This window comes from Trachurus japonicus, chromosome 13 (genome assembly GCF_045865225.1).
Source record: "Trachurus japonicus isolate A0001 chromosome 13, Traja_1.0".
Taxonomy (NCBI): domain Eukaryota; kingdom Metazoa; phylum Chordata; class Actinopteri; order Carangiformes; family Carangidae; genus Trachurus; species Trachurus japonicus.
Genome location: NC_140919.1, coordinates 1573880 through 1588936, shown reverse-complemented (window position 1 = coordinate 1588936; position 15057 = coordinate 1573880). Strand labels below are relative to the sequence as shown.

Below are 15057 nucleotides of genomic sequence, written 5' to 3'. Positions count from 1 at the left end.
ATCGTCTTGGCTGCTGAACAGTGACGACAGCCAATCAGAGCGGAGGAGGAAGTGACTCAGAGCTCCAGCAGTGTTGTGTCGGTGCTGCTGCTGCGGTGGAGGAAACACTACAAGGTCGTGACTCCATCGCTGCCTGTTGCCATGGAGACAGGCCGATGGTACAGCAGCAGCAGCAGCACGAAGAAGAGGAGGAAGGAGAGGAGGAGGAAGAAGAGGAAGAACGACAAAGAAGAAGAGTCTGAACGATCAGAACAACTGAGTGAAGGTCGTTTCACACCGCGGACGTGGCGAAGAAACGACACAAATCAAAACCGTTCACCGGCGGCAACACAAACAAAGTTTCTCTTTGTGTTCTTCTCCTCCATGTCGTGTCTTCAATCTGTTTAACACAACTACTCGTTAATTATCCCTCACGTATCCGCTATGCCACTAGTTGGGTTTCCATCCACCTTTTCTTATGCGCATTTTGTGAAAATGCGCATAAATACTTGAATGGAAACGCCAGAAATTTGAATAAAGGCAGTAAATGCGCATAAAAGTTTATACGCTTGGAGGGGGGGGATTTGTCAGCGTATCGATTAAAGGAAATGCGACTTTTTGTTATGGAAACAGATGATGTGAATTGAGCCAGAGTTTGTGGTGAAGCTGCTGGACTTCACCCAGCGACGCCCCGGTGTCCCAGCTCTCCTCTCTGCACCGCGACACAAACACGCTCCGTAACCCATAATCTTTTGTTTATGACGGTTAAGACTACACAAACACACGCCGTAACATCGTTATGTAACTTATTGATTTTTCACCGGCTTCGTATGTAAACAGATGCACATGGAGGAGAGGAGCAAAACCAAAACAGCTGAAAAGCGAGCGGACTGTCACAGTTCCCTACTGTCTTTCTGTGTAAATATCTCATGTTACAACATGAAAACCTGCAGCTTATATTCAAGTACGGCCTATATATGCATTTTCTTTTAAAATGTAGCTGGTGCGGCTTATACAGGTGCGTCTATAGTCCGGAAAGTACGTAAATTGTCCATGATGTTGAGTGTCAGCTGAGTGTCAGCTGTTGGATACAGTCACGCTCTCTTATGACGTAATCTCACGGTGCACCACTCCTCCTAATCGCAAAACACTAATGGATGGAAACGGGCATAAATACGCTTTGCTTTTTGTGCATTTTCACAAAATCCGCTTTTAAATTCGATACGACTTGGATGGAAACCCAGCTACTGTCGTCTGGTTACCAACTTTAGCCTACTACCTCCAATGTAGACGCGATGTAGAATGTGTTCAATTAAAGTGAAACTAACTAATTATGACTAACATTCAGTGAAGACCTAAAATTCAGTTTCTCCAAAATGGAAATATTGCAAAGGATTTTTTTTTTAAGCATTTTTAATATAGAAACGTTGGCCTTCTGAAAACTATGTCCATCTATATGCACCCAATACTTGGTTGGGGTTGAACTACTGGAAATTGACTTTTCCATGATATTGTAGAGTTGCACGATACCCACGGTAGCCACGGTACCCCGCGGTGCCAAAACGTAACGGTTCCTACTATACTACAAATTCTACACGACGGTACTACCGTGGATTACTACTACCGGTGCCAGTTTCCGCTATAGCGGCCGCCTCTCCTCTCCTCCCGGCTTCTCACTGCACGCACTCCCTTGTAAACAAAACCCACATGCACCCACTGCAACCTAACTACACAGCTGCTGAATGATTGGCTGTTTGCCTGTTACTGGTGATGTCCGGGGATATGATAGGCTGTTTCCGCACGCTGGGTCCGCCCGTCTGTTATCTGATTGGCTGTTCGTGTGTTCATGCCGGCAAGAACGGACTCCATGAAGACAGCTGAGACAGCTCCGCTTCGATAGAAACTCGCTTCAAAACAAACAACGAGCTAAAGTTCTGTCTCGTCCGACGCGCGCACGGCTTCACAAACACGAGACAACACACTGACCACGGCTGAAGCACCGGGCGCGAGCGGCGAGTCTGCTGCGTCGTCGTCAGTGGCACTTAATTAATTTAGCTCTGTTTATTTTCTCATTGGCTAATATCAGGCTATACGCTCCGTGTACAGGCTGAGGAATAAAGAGTTAAAGGATGTCCAAGTATAAAGCACCTAGAAAATGCATAAAAATATAGTTTTCACAGGGAATCAGTTCCTGTTCGTTGTATTTTGTCCTGTCCTCTATGGTTTATTATGAAGAAGCATTATTGTCAAATAGATTTTTTTTTAAAAGACAGTGGATTTGTTTTTATCCTAAGTTGATTATTTATATTTGTTAAACATAAATTAATGTGCAAGAGACTGAATGGTTATTTATTTTCCACCATATAAATTCTAACTTCATTTATTTGTTTTTTATTGCTTATTTAAAAATATTTGTTTCAGTCTAATTCCTACTTCACTAGTATTATGTTTATCATGCACCAAACAACATTATAAGTAATTAATAAGTATTTATAACTTGTACAAATACATTGCAGTTCATAAAAATAATAATAATAAAAAAAGGTTGCAGTATCGTGATATTACCCGGAACCGTGATACTTTGTCTGGTATAGTACCGTGGTTACTCATTTTGGTATCGTGACAACTCTATGATATTGTAATGTAATCATTTGTTAATGGTGAGCCCCCCCCCCCCCCAGATAATTCCTCTCTTTTTTGGTCCTGATCCGTTTGATAGTGATGTGCAGATCGATACTGAAATATCGATACTTCCGATACCAGGTCTGTGTGCTCTAGAATCGATACTCAAATGAAAATATTGATACTTTTGATACTTCAGTCATTTGTGGTTATGCATATCATTAACATGGAACACAGTGGAAAGTAACTAAACTATTCAGATCTGGTCTAAATGACACGCGGTCGGTGGGAACTACTTTTTCTTCCACCTGGGTGAGTGCGTAACGCGTGAGCTGCTCACAAAGTCAGACTACCTCAATATAGTTCAGAGTTTAAAATAAATACATTAGGCTACTCTGAAGTCTTGCATCCTTAGGAAGCTATGACTTGAAATACAGTACTTTTATTTTTATTTTATTAGATTTACCAGGCACATTAGGTGCATTTGCACAAAGTATCGGTATCGGATCGGTATCGCCGATACCAGCCCGAATTTTACTCAGTATCAGATCGGAAAGGAAATTTGTGGTATCGAACATCACTACCGTTTGCATCCCTGAGGTCGGCTGTTATCAGTATAAGCAGAGACCATGAATGAGTTCGCCTCAGTTTCACGTGATTGTCACTGTCTCAGCCTGTTAGAAAAACATTTTACTGACCCCAGCTGAGACGCTGAGACCCCCCCCCCCCCTCCCAAAAACAAAAACTCTTCGGATCTGAACGATTCACACAAGTCACCTAATTGGTCATGAAAAAAGCGAGTTTGGCTTTTCGGCGCGCTGTTTGCATCCCTGAATATAAACACAGCAGCTCACTGATCAATATCTGATCAATATCTGATCAATATCTGAAAGGTTGTGTCCTTTGTCAGACCGACCAGGTGGTGAACGTAGACTGTAGATAAAAAGAGACGATGAGAAGGTGGTGAGAGACACAGGTTGTTTACACTGTTGTCATGGTGATGTGACCAACCTCCCTTTCACACTAACGTGATTGGTTGACGCGTTTATTCAGAAAAATCAACCTCAACCTTTAGAGCGGCTTTTTGCAGTCGGTGTTGAAAGGAGCCGTAACGAAACCAAAAGTCTAGACAGGCCACCTGCCACTGCAGAGTAAACAACGAGAGAACACTGAAAGTTACTGGAACTCGTTATTGGTCTAGAGGACTCGATAGAAGTCGGAGGTAAAGACGAGATGAGTTCCACGTTCTGTTTGAGTGAAAAGTATAAGTATTATGTCTGTCGCCCATCTATGTTTAAACTCATTTTGTTATTACAGTCGGATAAAACTAAAGTTATTTATAAGTTAGGAGCCTTTCTGAAGCCTGTTTGTTTTGTTTTGGCCAGAGATGGATGTACCAAGTATGTACAGTAGTGCTGCACGATTAATCTAATCGCAATCGCGATGTCACGCCGTGCGATTACGTAATCGCACGAAAGAGTGCGATTGGCGATTTAAAGTACATAAATGTGCGACCGCGTGAGCCTGTAAACGGGACTTTAACTCCTGTAGTGTGCGGAGCGGAGCCGCTAATGTGTGCAGCATAGCAGACTCCGTCAGTAGTCATGTGACCAGCAGGTCTGATCACGTGACTACCAGCTGGCAGACAGCGCTCCGTGTGCTGCAGGACCGTCACCGTGGTTACAGCAGGTATGGAGCTGCAGCGTCACGGAGCGAACTGTGTTTTCCTCCGCAACATGTGCAGTGCGTTTAAAAAACGAGGAGGTATATGCCTGAAAGCTCCGGTGTTTGGTTTTCTTTTAACTGTCTTTTTTATTTATTTTTTATTTTTATTTTACGGTAACAGCCACACTCATTTGCCGTCTCCTCTCGTCTCCTCCGTTGTGTGTGTGTGTGTGTGTGTGTGTGTCTGTCTGTCTGTCTCTGTGTACCTGTGTACCTGTGTGCTGTGAGAGGAGGGAGGGGGGAGAAAGGCATTGTAATAAATGATGGCATCGCAGTAGACTGAAACTGCACAAAAAGTTACCTATTTTTATTTAATACAAAGATACCGTAAGGAAACACTTATTATTTGAGAAATACACTCCTAAAATATGGTTATTTCCTGTGCTGTGCTTGATAATCAAGCAAATAGACTCCTTACAGAATTAATTTACAATATCGTAATCGCAATCGCAAATCGCAATATTTTCCACCATAATCGGAATCGCACATTTTTATCAAATCGTGCAGCACTAATGTACAGCCACACTGCCTCTTGCTACGTCTGATTATTTGTATTCTAAGTCAAATGTTTGTCTGTGCTCAATACCACTAATGTGGTCGTGAGGAGAATAAAAGTGAAGTGAAGTGAAAACCGGGGGTTTGAAAAAACAATATTGACGCACAAATTATTTGCACGAAAAATAGGTCTGTGGTGTGAAACTATATACAACTATAACTACAGCGGCTTCACTATGAGAGTTTGTATGAGAGTTAGAAATGAAAGGAACAAACACAGAGTGACCTGCTTCACCTTCAGAGAGGGAACGGGGTGTGTGCTTATCACACACGATAACACTCTGAGCATGAGTGTGTGTGTGTGTTGGTGTGTGTGTGTGTGTTCAGAGTGTGTGTGTGTGTGTGTTGAGTGTGTGTGTAGGGTTGGGCAGCAGCGCTCACCGTCTGGCCGCCGCCGGCAGAGGAGACTTGTGAGGTCGATGTGAAGACGGACTGTGGTCGACGTCCGGTCTGGACCAACCTGGGGGGGGGGGGAAGAGGGTTTAATATAATAATAATAAACATCTTAGATCAACATCACACACCGACTGTTTGTTTGGCTTCGTTGCTATGACAACGGCAGCCCGTAGAGAACGTGACTGTGGCAAAACTGAGGCAAGATGCAATATATACGGTAGAGAGTGCAATAATTATTTATTACTTGTATGAACTATGTTAGTTAGTTTTTTATTTTCACGGTGTCACACACCAAAGAGGGTTTACAAGACACACCAAAAGAAATAAAGAACAATAAACAAAAGAACATCATCACATACACTAATCTGGGACCTACAGTCCTCAGAAAGCACAATCCACAGTCACACATAAAGCGCGCCCATGTGCTGTTGGTAAGCATTCAACACATACTGAGCTAAATAAAACACTTTGTCACTAAACAGGTCTGCTAGTCTACAGTCATCAGACACAGAAAACAAATCAGGACAGTCCGGGGTCATTTTAAGAAAGAGCTTATGTCTACAGTCGTGGCAAAAAGGACAGTGAAACAAAACATGCACTTTCTATTCTCTTCTGGACATTAAAGTTTATTTTGATTTGATTTGACTGATTTGAGAGAGGCTGTTTCCACTGTTCAACAGGCTTCACTCCTCTCCTTCATCTCCTGTAGTTCTGACTGCGTTGACTGACTCAAACAATACACACACACACACACACACACACACACACACACACACACACACACACACACACACACACACACAGCAACAACAACAACACACAACATCATCATCATCATCACCGGCGTCACTGTGACATGAAGGAGTTGTTTTCTCAGATCAACACACCCAGGCCTCCAGCTCACGTTGAGCAATCTGTTCCTGTCAGAGTGTGTGTGTGTGTGTGTGTGTGTGTGTGTGTGTGTGTGTGTGTGTGTGTGTGTGTGTGTGTGTGTGTGTGATTATTCCAGGCTGTTTCACTTTGCTCCGTGTGTGTGTGTGTGTGTGTGTGTTTCCTCCTATAAAATGCAAACGAACCAGTCACATCGAGCAGCTGCAGGAGGAGACACGTCCACACCTGACCTCACAGCAATGCATTCTGGGTAAATTAAGCTTTTACTGTAATATAGTGTATAGATTATAGATTATGTACACTGCTCAAAAAAATAAAGGGAACACTTAAACAACACATTGTAACTCCAAGTATATCACACCTGTGTGAAATCAATCTTTTTTGATTTACATTGATTTACATTGATCATTTTTATGTTATTTTGTTCTCAACACACTCTACTATATATTGAATAACGATTTTAAACTGCAATATTTCATTAATTGAGATCTAAGATGTGTTGTTTAAGTGTTCCCTTTATTATTATGGTATAAAAACAAAATAAAAATGTCTGACGGAGCAGAATCCAGTCAGAATCACAACAGGAAGTTGTCGGTTCAACTCCAGACCAGACCAAACATTTACTCCCACTTCCTCTCTCTCTCCCCCTCTCTCTGTTTCCATAACAACATCTATCTATCATCATGAGCTGTGTTTCCCTGCCTTGCCTTGCCTCTGGTTCCCAGCCGGTTATCGTGGTAACGCTGGACCGAAAACCATGGCAACGGCCGGTGAAACATGTGCTCTCACTGACCGCCACGCCAACAACAACAACAAGGAACAGGGAAACATGACGAACTGAAGCTGCTTCCTCAGGCGGCCATGTTTTAAAAATAAATAAATAAGAAAAAAATTACTTAATTTACCCAGGATTCATTGCACCAACATCTGACACTGCAAAAACTCAAAATCTTTCCAAGAATATTTGTCTTGTTTCTTGTCAAAATGTCTCATTTCTAGTCAAAACTAATCTCTTTCCACTGAAAATAAGACTCATCACCTAAAAATGAACTTGTTTTTAGATCATTTTCACTTGTTTCAAACTAATTTTCACTTGAAATAAGTAGAAAAATCTGCCAGTGAAAGCAAGTTTTTAGTGCTTGTAATAAGAAAGAAAAACTTGCTCCACTATCAGATTTTTCTACTTATTTCAAGTGAAAATCTGCTTGAAATGAATAAAAAAAGTGTCTAAAAACAAGCTACTTTTAATGTGATGAGTCTTATTTTAAGTAGAATGAGATTAGTTTTGACTAGAAATGACATTTTGACTAGAAATAAGACAAATATTCTTGGTAAGATTTTGAGTTTTTGCAGTGCAACATCTGACCTCAGATAGTGAAACCTCAATAAAAGCTCAATAAAACAACAGTGAGTGTTTCATAATCAGGAACATATAAAACAGCAGCTCTGGTTCACAGAGTCCATGCCTCCTGGAGGAAATGAATGAAACAATTCATAAAAATAATAATAAAATCGGCTGTAGCTTCCAGTTATTGGTGCAGATGGAGTTCACACCAGAAATAAACCACTATAGAGTTCATCTGGTGTCGCACCGAGACCAGAGAACTAGAGAACTAGGGGTGTAACAGTGTTTGTATTCGTTCTGTGGCGTCACGGTTTGATGAACACAGTTACTAGAGTCCTCACTCCAATCCAGGTGGCGGTAATGAGCCTCAAAGCTGCAGCAACCGTCATAACCGGCGAAGAAGAGAAGTGACGAGAGTGTGAATCATGGATGTATTATATTATCTGGATACCGGACCGGAAAATGGCGGCCGTTGATTTCAACGTTCAACCGTTGATTTGGAAGTTGCTCGCCTGGCGCGTACGCCGAAAAAGTTTCTGACTTCCGGGTTTACTTCCGCTATACTTGTGGATTTAAGGAATGAGTATTAAGACTTTTACAGGACTCACACAGACTTTAAAACAAAGATAATGATTTAAAATAAAAATAGATCCATGGTGTGTGATCCATGGAGCAACTGTCTGCCTCATTATGTCACCGTTTGGCTTCTCAGTGAAACACAACGGAGACGGCACACGACTGGACCGACCGGACCATTGGCATGCGTCGCTAGAAATGCATCAAACATGTTAACGCTATAAAGATGGCGTCACCCCGATGTGTCAGTCACTGGTGTGAGGAAGAAGACAAGTTCTTCTGCTGCTTTTAAGCCTCTTGACATTAACACAGACAGAACCAAAGCAGTTGGCATAGAGCCACATGTTCATTAACTGTGTTGTTGTTGTTGTTTTTTGCACACTGGAAGGACAAAGGTGGACATCTCTTTGTTTCCACTGACATTGTAAACACAAACAGGCACCTGTGTGTATGTATGTATGTATGAATGTGGATGAGTTTGTATTGTTCTTGGTGGACTGCTGAACAGAATTGCCCTCTGGGATTAATAAAGTTGATCCAATCAAATCAAATCAAACAACATTGATGTTAGTTTCTCATGTTTTATAATAGATGCCAGTTGTCAATTTATTTTTTTACTTTTATAACAGAAGATTATTGTTAGTTTTGCATTGAAGTGTTTAAAATAAATCAGAACAGCTCGTGTGACTTTTTGTTGCTTTTTGCACCGTTGCACCGTTACATCCCTACAGAGAACGGCTGTTTGGGAGCAAACGCTGCAGAGTTCAGTTCAACTGCACTGCAAAAAATATTTGTCTTATTTCTAGTCAAAATGTCATTTCTAGTCAAAACAATCTCATTCTACTTAAAATAAGACTCTTCACATTAAAAGCAGCTTGTTTTCAGACACGTTTTACTGCTTTCAAACAAATTTTCACTTAAAATAAGTAGAAAAATCTGATAGTGGAGCAAGTTTTTCTTCCTTATTACAAACACAAAAAAAAACTTGCTTTCACTGGCAGATTTTTCTACTTATTTCAAGTGAAAATTAGTTTGAAACAAGTGAAAATGATCTAAAAACAAGTTCATTTTTAGGCAATGATTCTTATTTTAAGTGGGAAGAGATTAGTTTTGACTAGAAATGAGACATTTTGACAAGAAATAAGACAAATATTCTTGGAAAGATTGTGAGTTTTTGCAGTGTGAACCTGCTAGTAAAGCTAGTAAAGCTGTGTCTGCTGGCGACAGATACTGCAGCGCTGTCAGAGTCTTTCATTAAACATTAACTACAGGTAATTACAGCCGTTTGATTGGCAGCTGCTTGACAGCTCCTCACTTCCTGGAGGAAACGATGAACGTGCTGATGAAAGCGCGTACTATACATACATTATACATACATATGACACATGTATACATACATATGACACATGTGTACATACATATGACACATGTATACATACATATGACACATTATATACACATATGACACATGTGTACATACATATGACACATTATATATACATATGACACATGTGTACATACATATGACACATTATATATACATATGACACATGTGTACATACATATGACACATTATATATACATATGACACATGTGTACATACATATGACACATTATATATACTTATACCATGGTCTGGGTGAATCCTCGATTCTGATTGGCTGCTGGGTGTCCATTAAAAAGTGATAATGGACACCCATAAAGATGTTCCGGTAAAATAGCCTGATTACGTTCTAAATATTACTGCGCTGGCTCAAACGCTTGTTGGTAACCACGGCAACGGACACTCGGACCAAAACAACTTTTTTTCAGCGCATCACGGCACTGGAGTCTGTAAACACACAAGCGGTAAGAAGCACTGGACCTCTGAAAAACTTTGTGTCACGTAACATTTAAGCCGTCACCTCACCTCCCTTCACTGATCAACTATCAGGCTGTAGCAGAGTCACTGGCTGTAACGTTACGCTGCAGTCACAGCGGGTCCCTCTTTTTTTCTCTTTTATCGCCGACGAGTTTATTAAATAGTCCGCTCGGCTCAGCCAGACGTATAATTTTAACGGTAAAAACAACATTAAATTACAAGTAATTGATTTAATATGTATTTATCTCGTAAGTGACCATGGTATAAGCGGGATAATGCCCGACGAGGTGTCCATTATCAGAAATTAATGGACTTCGCGGAAGCAACCGCGTCGTCCATTAATTTCTGATAATGGACACCTCGTCGGGCATTATCCCTTACATATGACACATGTGTACATACATATGACACATTATATATACATATGACACATGTATACATACATATGACACATTATATACACATATGACACATGTATACATACATATGACACATTATATATACATATGACACATGTGTACATAAGGTCATGTTGTTGCTGTGTTTGTCTCTGATCCTGGAGACTGAATCTCTCTCAGGTTGTCAGTAGTGGACAGTAACGGAGTAAATTTACTTGAGTACTGTACTTAAGTACATATCCAGAGGATTTGTACTTTACTTGAGTATTAGATTTCTTTGGTACTTATTACTCTTACTTGAATACATTTCCAAGACAAATATTAGTACTTTTACTGGAGTTAATTAGTATGAAGGCTGAAAAGTACTGGTTACTTTCAGGTCTTTTTCTAAAATCCTATTGGACACAAGCTGTGTTTGTCAAAGAAAACAAATATAAAATGTTTTTTTTATATTTATTATTGTTGTCAGTCATTATTCTATTTTTTTTTTCATATTATTTTGTGTTTTTTCACATTAAACTGTAATATAAGGTGGAGGCTTAAAAATAAGCCCCTTGTGGCTTTTTGCCTCTCGCTGCACTTGTCCTATTGTTACCTGCCATGTTTTATGTTGTATTCTTTTAACTTTGTGCAAAAATAAAAATTCAAATTCAAATTCAAGAAGGAAACCCTAAAAACCCCTAAAAGCAGCACATCAGTGCAGCTGAGCAGCAAAGAGTTCATTCTCACTAACAAGAGTTAAAAGCTCCTTACATTCATTTACAAACTATTAGAGTCATTCATTGATGTGAACAATAAGACATTTACTCTGACTCTTACTTCTACTTAAAGTAACTTTAAAAGCATGTACTTTTGGATACTTAAGTACCTTTAAAAGCAAGTCCATCTCTGCAGGTTGTTACTATAGTTTCACCTCCTCCTCCTCCTCCTCCTCCTCTTCTCCCTCTCTGTGTAGTTTTCTGGATGTGCAGCTCTGTGTGTTTTCTAAAGCAGCGGTGGAGGAGGTTGAGCGGACACCTCGGTGTGTTATGGTGTGTAATCTCCACGGTTATCAAAGCAGCAGCCACAGAGCTGTCAGCAGCTGCTTCATCTGCTCTCCACCGATAAGCAGATATCATCTGTTTATCTTGATTCCACTCAGAGAGCTGAAGCTTGAAGCTGTTGCACTGCAAAAACTCAAACTCTCACCAAGAATATTTGTCTTATTTCCAGTCAAAACAAATCTCATTCTACTTAAAATAAGACTCATCACATTAAAAGCAGCTTGTTTTTAGACACTTTTTACTTCTTTCAAGCAGATTTTCACTTGAAATAAGTAGAAAAATCTGACAGTGGAGCAAGTTTTTCTTTCTTATTACAAACACAAACTCACTTACTTTCACTGGCAGATTTTTCTACTTATTTCAAGTGAAATAAAAATAAAAACTGTCTAAAAACAAGCTACTTTTTATGTGATGAGTCTTTTAGTAAAATGAGATTTGTTTTGAGTAGAAATGAGACAAATATTCTTGGTAAGGTATTTGAGTTTTTGCAGTGTGTCAGAGGAACCTGAAGCTGCACTACAAAAACTCAAAATCTTACCAAGAATATTTGTCTTATTTCTAGTCAAAATGTCATTTCTAGTCAAAACAAATCTCATTATACTTAAAACAAGACTCATCACATTGAAAAGTAGCTTTTCAATTCTTTCAAGCAGATTTTCACTTGAAATAAGTAGAAAAATCTGATAGTGGAGCAAGTTTTTCTTTCTTATTACAAGCACAAAAAACTTACTTTCACTGGCAGATTTTTCTACTTATTTCAAGTGAAAATGATCTGAAAACAAGTTCATTTTTAAGTGATGAGTCTTATTTTAAGTGGAAAGAGATTAGTTTGGACTAGAAATGAGACATTTTGACAAGAAATAAGACAAATATTCTTGGAAAGATTTGGGGTTTTTGCAGTGAGGGTGTTTCTACCTCACATCTCTCTGGTTATTCATTCATTAAAGTGACGGTCGGTCGCCGAGGAGCAAAGTCTGACCCGTGATGTTTTACAGCCGCTGCCGTCGTCGTCGGTCAGCTGACACCTCGCTCCAACTCTTTCCTCCTGACGTGAGTGAGGAGGTCGGAGGTTGTTGTGGGTCTGTGGAGTTAGTGACTCAGGTTGTTGCTCAGACTATTGTTGCTCTCAGACCGAACCAGTTCCTCTGGTTGTGTTGTGTATTGTTGCAGCGGAGGAATCGAGCAGCTGAGCCTTTTGTCCCGCGCTGAATGGGACAGACGGGACAGACAGAGCCGAGCCGCTCGGCCTCGAACCGCGTGACGTCGCACAGCGTACGGCGCTATAAATAAACAGCTTCAGGAGCTATTTTCAGTTGAAACAGTTACAGAAAGCTACAGAAACAGTTTCCTCTGTTATAACTCTGTTACTGACTATAAAGTGCACCACTGCAAAAACTCAAAATCTTTCCAAGAATAGGCTACTGTATTTGTCTTATTTCTTGTCAAATGTCTCATTTCTAGTCAAAACTAATCTCTTTCCACTTAAAATAAGATTCATCACATTAAAAAGCAGCTTGTTTTTAGACACTTTTTACTTCTTTCAAGCAGATTTTCACTTGAAATAAGTAGAAAAATCTGACAGTGGAGCAAGTTTTTCTTTCTTATTACAAACACAAAAAACCTGCTTTCACTGGCAGATTTTTCTACTTAATTCAAGTAAAGTTTGTTTGAAACAAGTGAAAATGATCTAAAAACAAGTTCACTTCCAAGAGATTGCAGCTAGGTACAATAGCAAAATAATTAACCCAAATAACTTCAGATAAGACCAAACCCGGATAAGTATTAAGATAAATATATTTCCATAATTTCCATTTTCCATACTTTTCCAGACCTGGTAATGTATAAAGTCAAGTTCAACTTTCCATACTTGTGTATAGGAACCTTGTATTTCTCCACACAGGCTGTAGGTACCGTTTCCCCCCATTATAACGACGTTGCTGTTACTTTTTTAATCAATGTGCTGTAATATACTGTTTGGTTTGTTTTTAGGGTGCCTATTGTCATCTGGCTGGAGACTACAGCAGGATATTAGCCATGTTGGCTAAAGCTGCTCTTATACTGTTATTGATACAGCTGATTCATTGGGATTGTCCTCGACATAATAAACTAATAAACTGAACTAAACTTACATTAAAATCGCATCGCTACTGGACTCTAGAAGTCCATTAACTCGTAAAGACGTTTATCTGGAACTAACCAACCTAACCTCATGCAGTATTCCTCCGCTAAGAAAGGCTCCACGCCAAGTTGGTTAGCTCCAGATAAACACGTCGGGGGGTTAGTGGGTCGAGTCCACGTCATCTGACATATTTGAGCATTTAGTTTCCCTGGTAATTAGTTACTTTCATAATGTAGTAACGGGAAAGTAACGAGTAACTATGACTCATTACTTTTTTACTTGCCCAACACTGACAGTTTCAGAGCTGCTGTGTCACAGACAGGAGGACAGGTGTATGGATGGATGTACAGGTGTAAAGGTGTAAAGGTATAAAGGTATAAAGGTGTATAGAGGTGGTAACACTTTACTTGAATAGGTATTCATCAGATTGACATAACAGCTGTCATAAACATCAATGAATACTTCTGACAGCTGTGGTTAAGTGTCATTCGGTAAGTTATGTCACTTTTGATGCAAAGTTGACATTGTTTGAGATGTTTTTGTTCTGACAACTTGACATAAAGACAATTTAAACTGTCATAGCAGACCTAATTGACCCTTTACTTTAAAAGTTATGTCAAGTTCTCATAACAAGGACATCTCAAACAATGTCAACTTTGCATCAAAAGTGACATAACTTACCGAATGACACTTAACCACAGCTGTCAGAAGTATTCATTGATGTTTATGACAGCTGTTATGTCAGTCTGATGAATACCTATTACAGTAAAGTGTTACCATAGATGTACAGGTGCAGAGCTCAGGTCTCACCTTCGGCCTGCTCGGACGCCGTCGAGGCCGTTGCCGTGGCGGCGGCCGCTTGCAGCCTCTTCTTCCTCATGGAGCGGTAGAAGCGTGAGTTCCTGCGGATGGTCTCTCTGCTGAAGCCGCCTCTGGACTCGTCCTCGTCGTCCTCGTCCTCGTGGCTCGCCGCGACCGAGGAGGCCGGGAGCTTCTCCGAGGAGGCGTCCTGAGCCTTCTGCCCCCACTTGCCCCTGAACAGGGCAACTACAGACATGGTCGCTGCAGTCTGTGTCTGTATCTGTATCTGTGTCTGTGTCTGTCTGTGCTGCTGTCTGTCGTCTGTGGAAACTCAGTGTGACTTGGAGGAAAGTGGGAGAAAGGAAGCGGTCATAGTTAACCAGAGTCTAGGAACAAATCCATGTCTGAGAGAAGAGAAGCAGTAAATCCCCAGAGCTGCTGCTGCTGCTGCTGCTGCTGCTGCCGTGGCCGTCAGCTGCTGTAATCACTGTGTTTATGACTCTCTCTGCTGCTCTTTGTCCCTCCTCTCCTCTCCTCTGCTCGGCTTGGCTCACTCTCCCTCCACCGCCCCGTGACGTGCCGACATTCCTGCAGTCTACCTGCCTCACCTGCCCCGGACCAACCGGAAAAGCCACCTGACGACAAATCACAGCACGCCTCTTCTGCTGCTTTTAATGCTGTTAATGCTGCTGCTGAACTCCCTGTTCCCTCTGCTGCTCCGGTCTCTCTACAGGCCTCCACTGCAG

General features: G+C 40.8%; 3 protein-coding genes across 3 annotated transcripts in view; all 3 read right to left on the bottom strand.

The window, feature by feature from the left end:
- Nucleotides 1-14569, bottom strand: part of ngef (neuronal guanine nucleotide exchange factor) — a 48342-nt gene extending 33773 nt beyond the window's left edge. The window contains exons 1-2 of the mRNA XM_085794574.1: nucleotides 14338-14569; nucleotides 5263-5331 (exon numbers count right to left, since the gene is read on the bottom strand). Of these exons, the coding sequence (XP_085650700.1) occupies nucleotides 5263-5331; nucleotides 14338-14567 (299 nt within the window). The 5' untranslated portion in view covers nucleotides 14568-14569. The remainder of the gene's footprint in view (nucleotides 1-5262; nucleotides 5332-14337) is intronic.
- LOC146975210 (stonustoxin subunit beta-like) overlaps nucleotides 1-15057 on the bottom strand; it is a gene marked incomplete at its 5' end in the record, with an annotated part of 195007 nt that overhangs the window by 128783 nt on the left and 51167 nt on the right. The gene's annotated exons all lie outside the window — the stretch shown is intronic.
- Nucleotides 1-15057, bottom strand: part of LOC146975212 (protein NLRC3-like) — a 347620-nt gene that overhangs the window by 299959 nt on the left and 32604 nt on the right. The window lies entirely within an intron of this gene.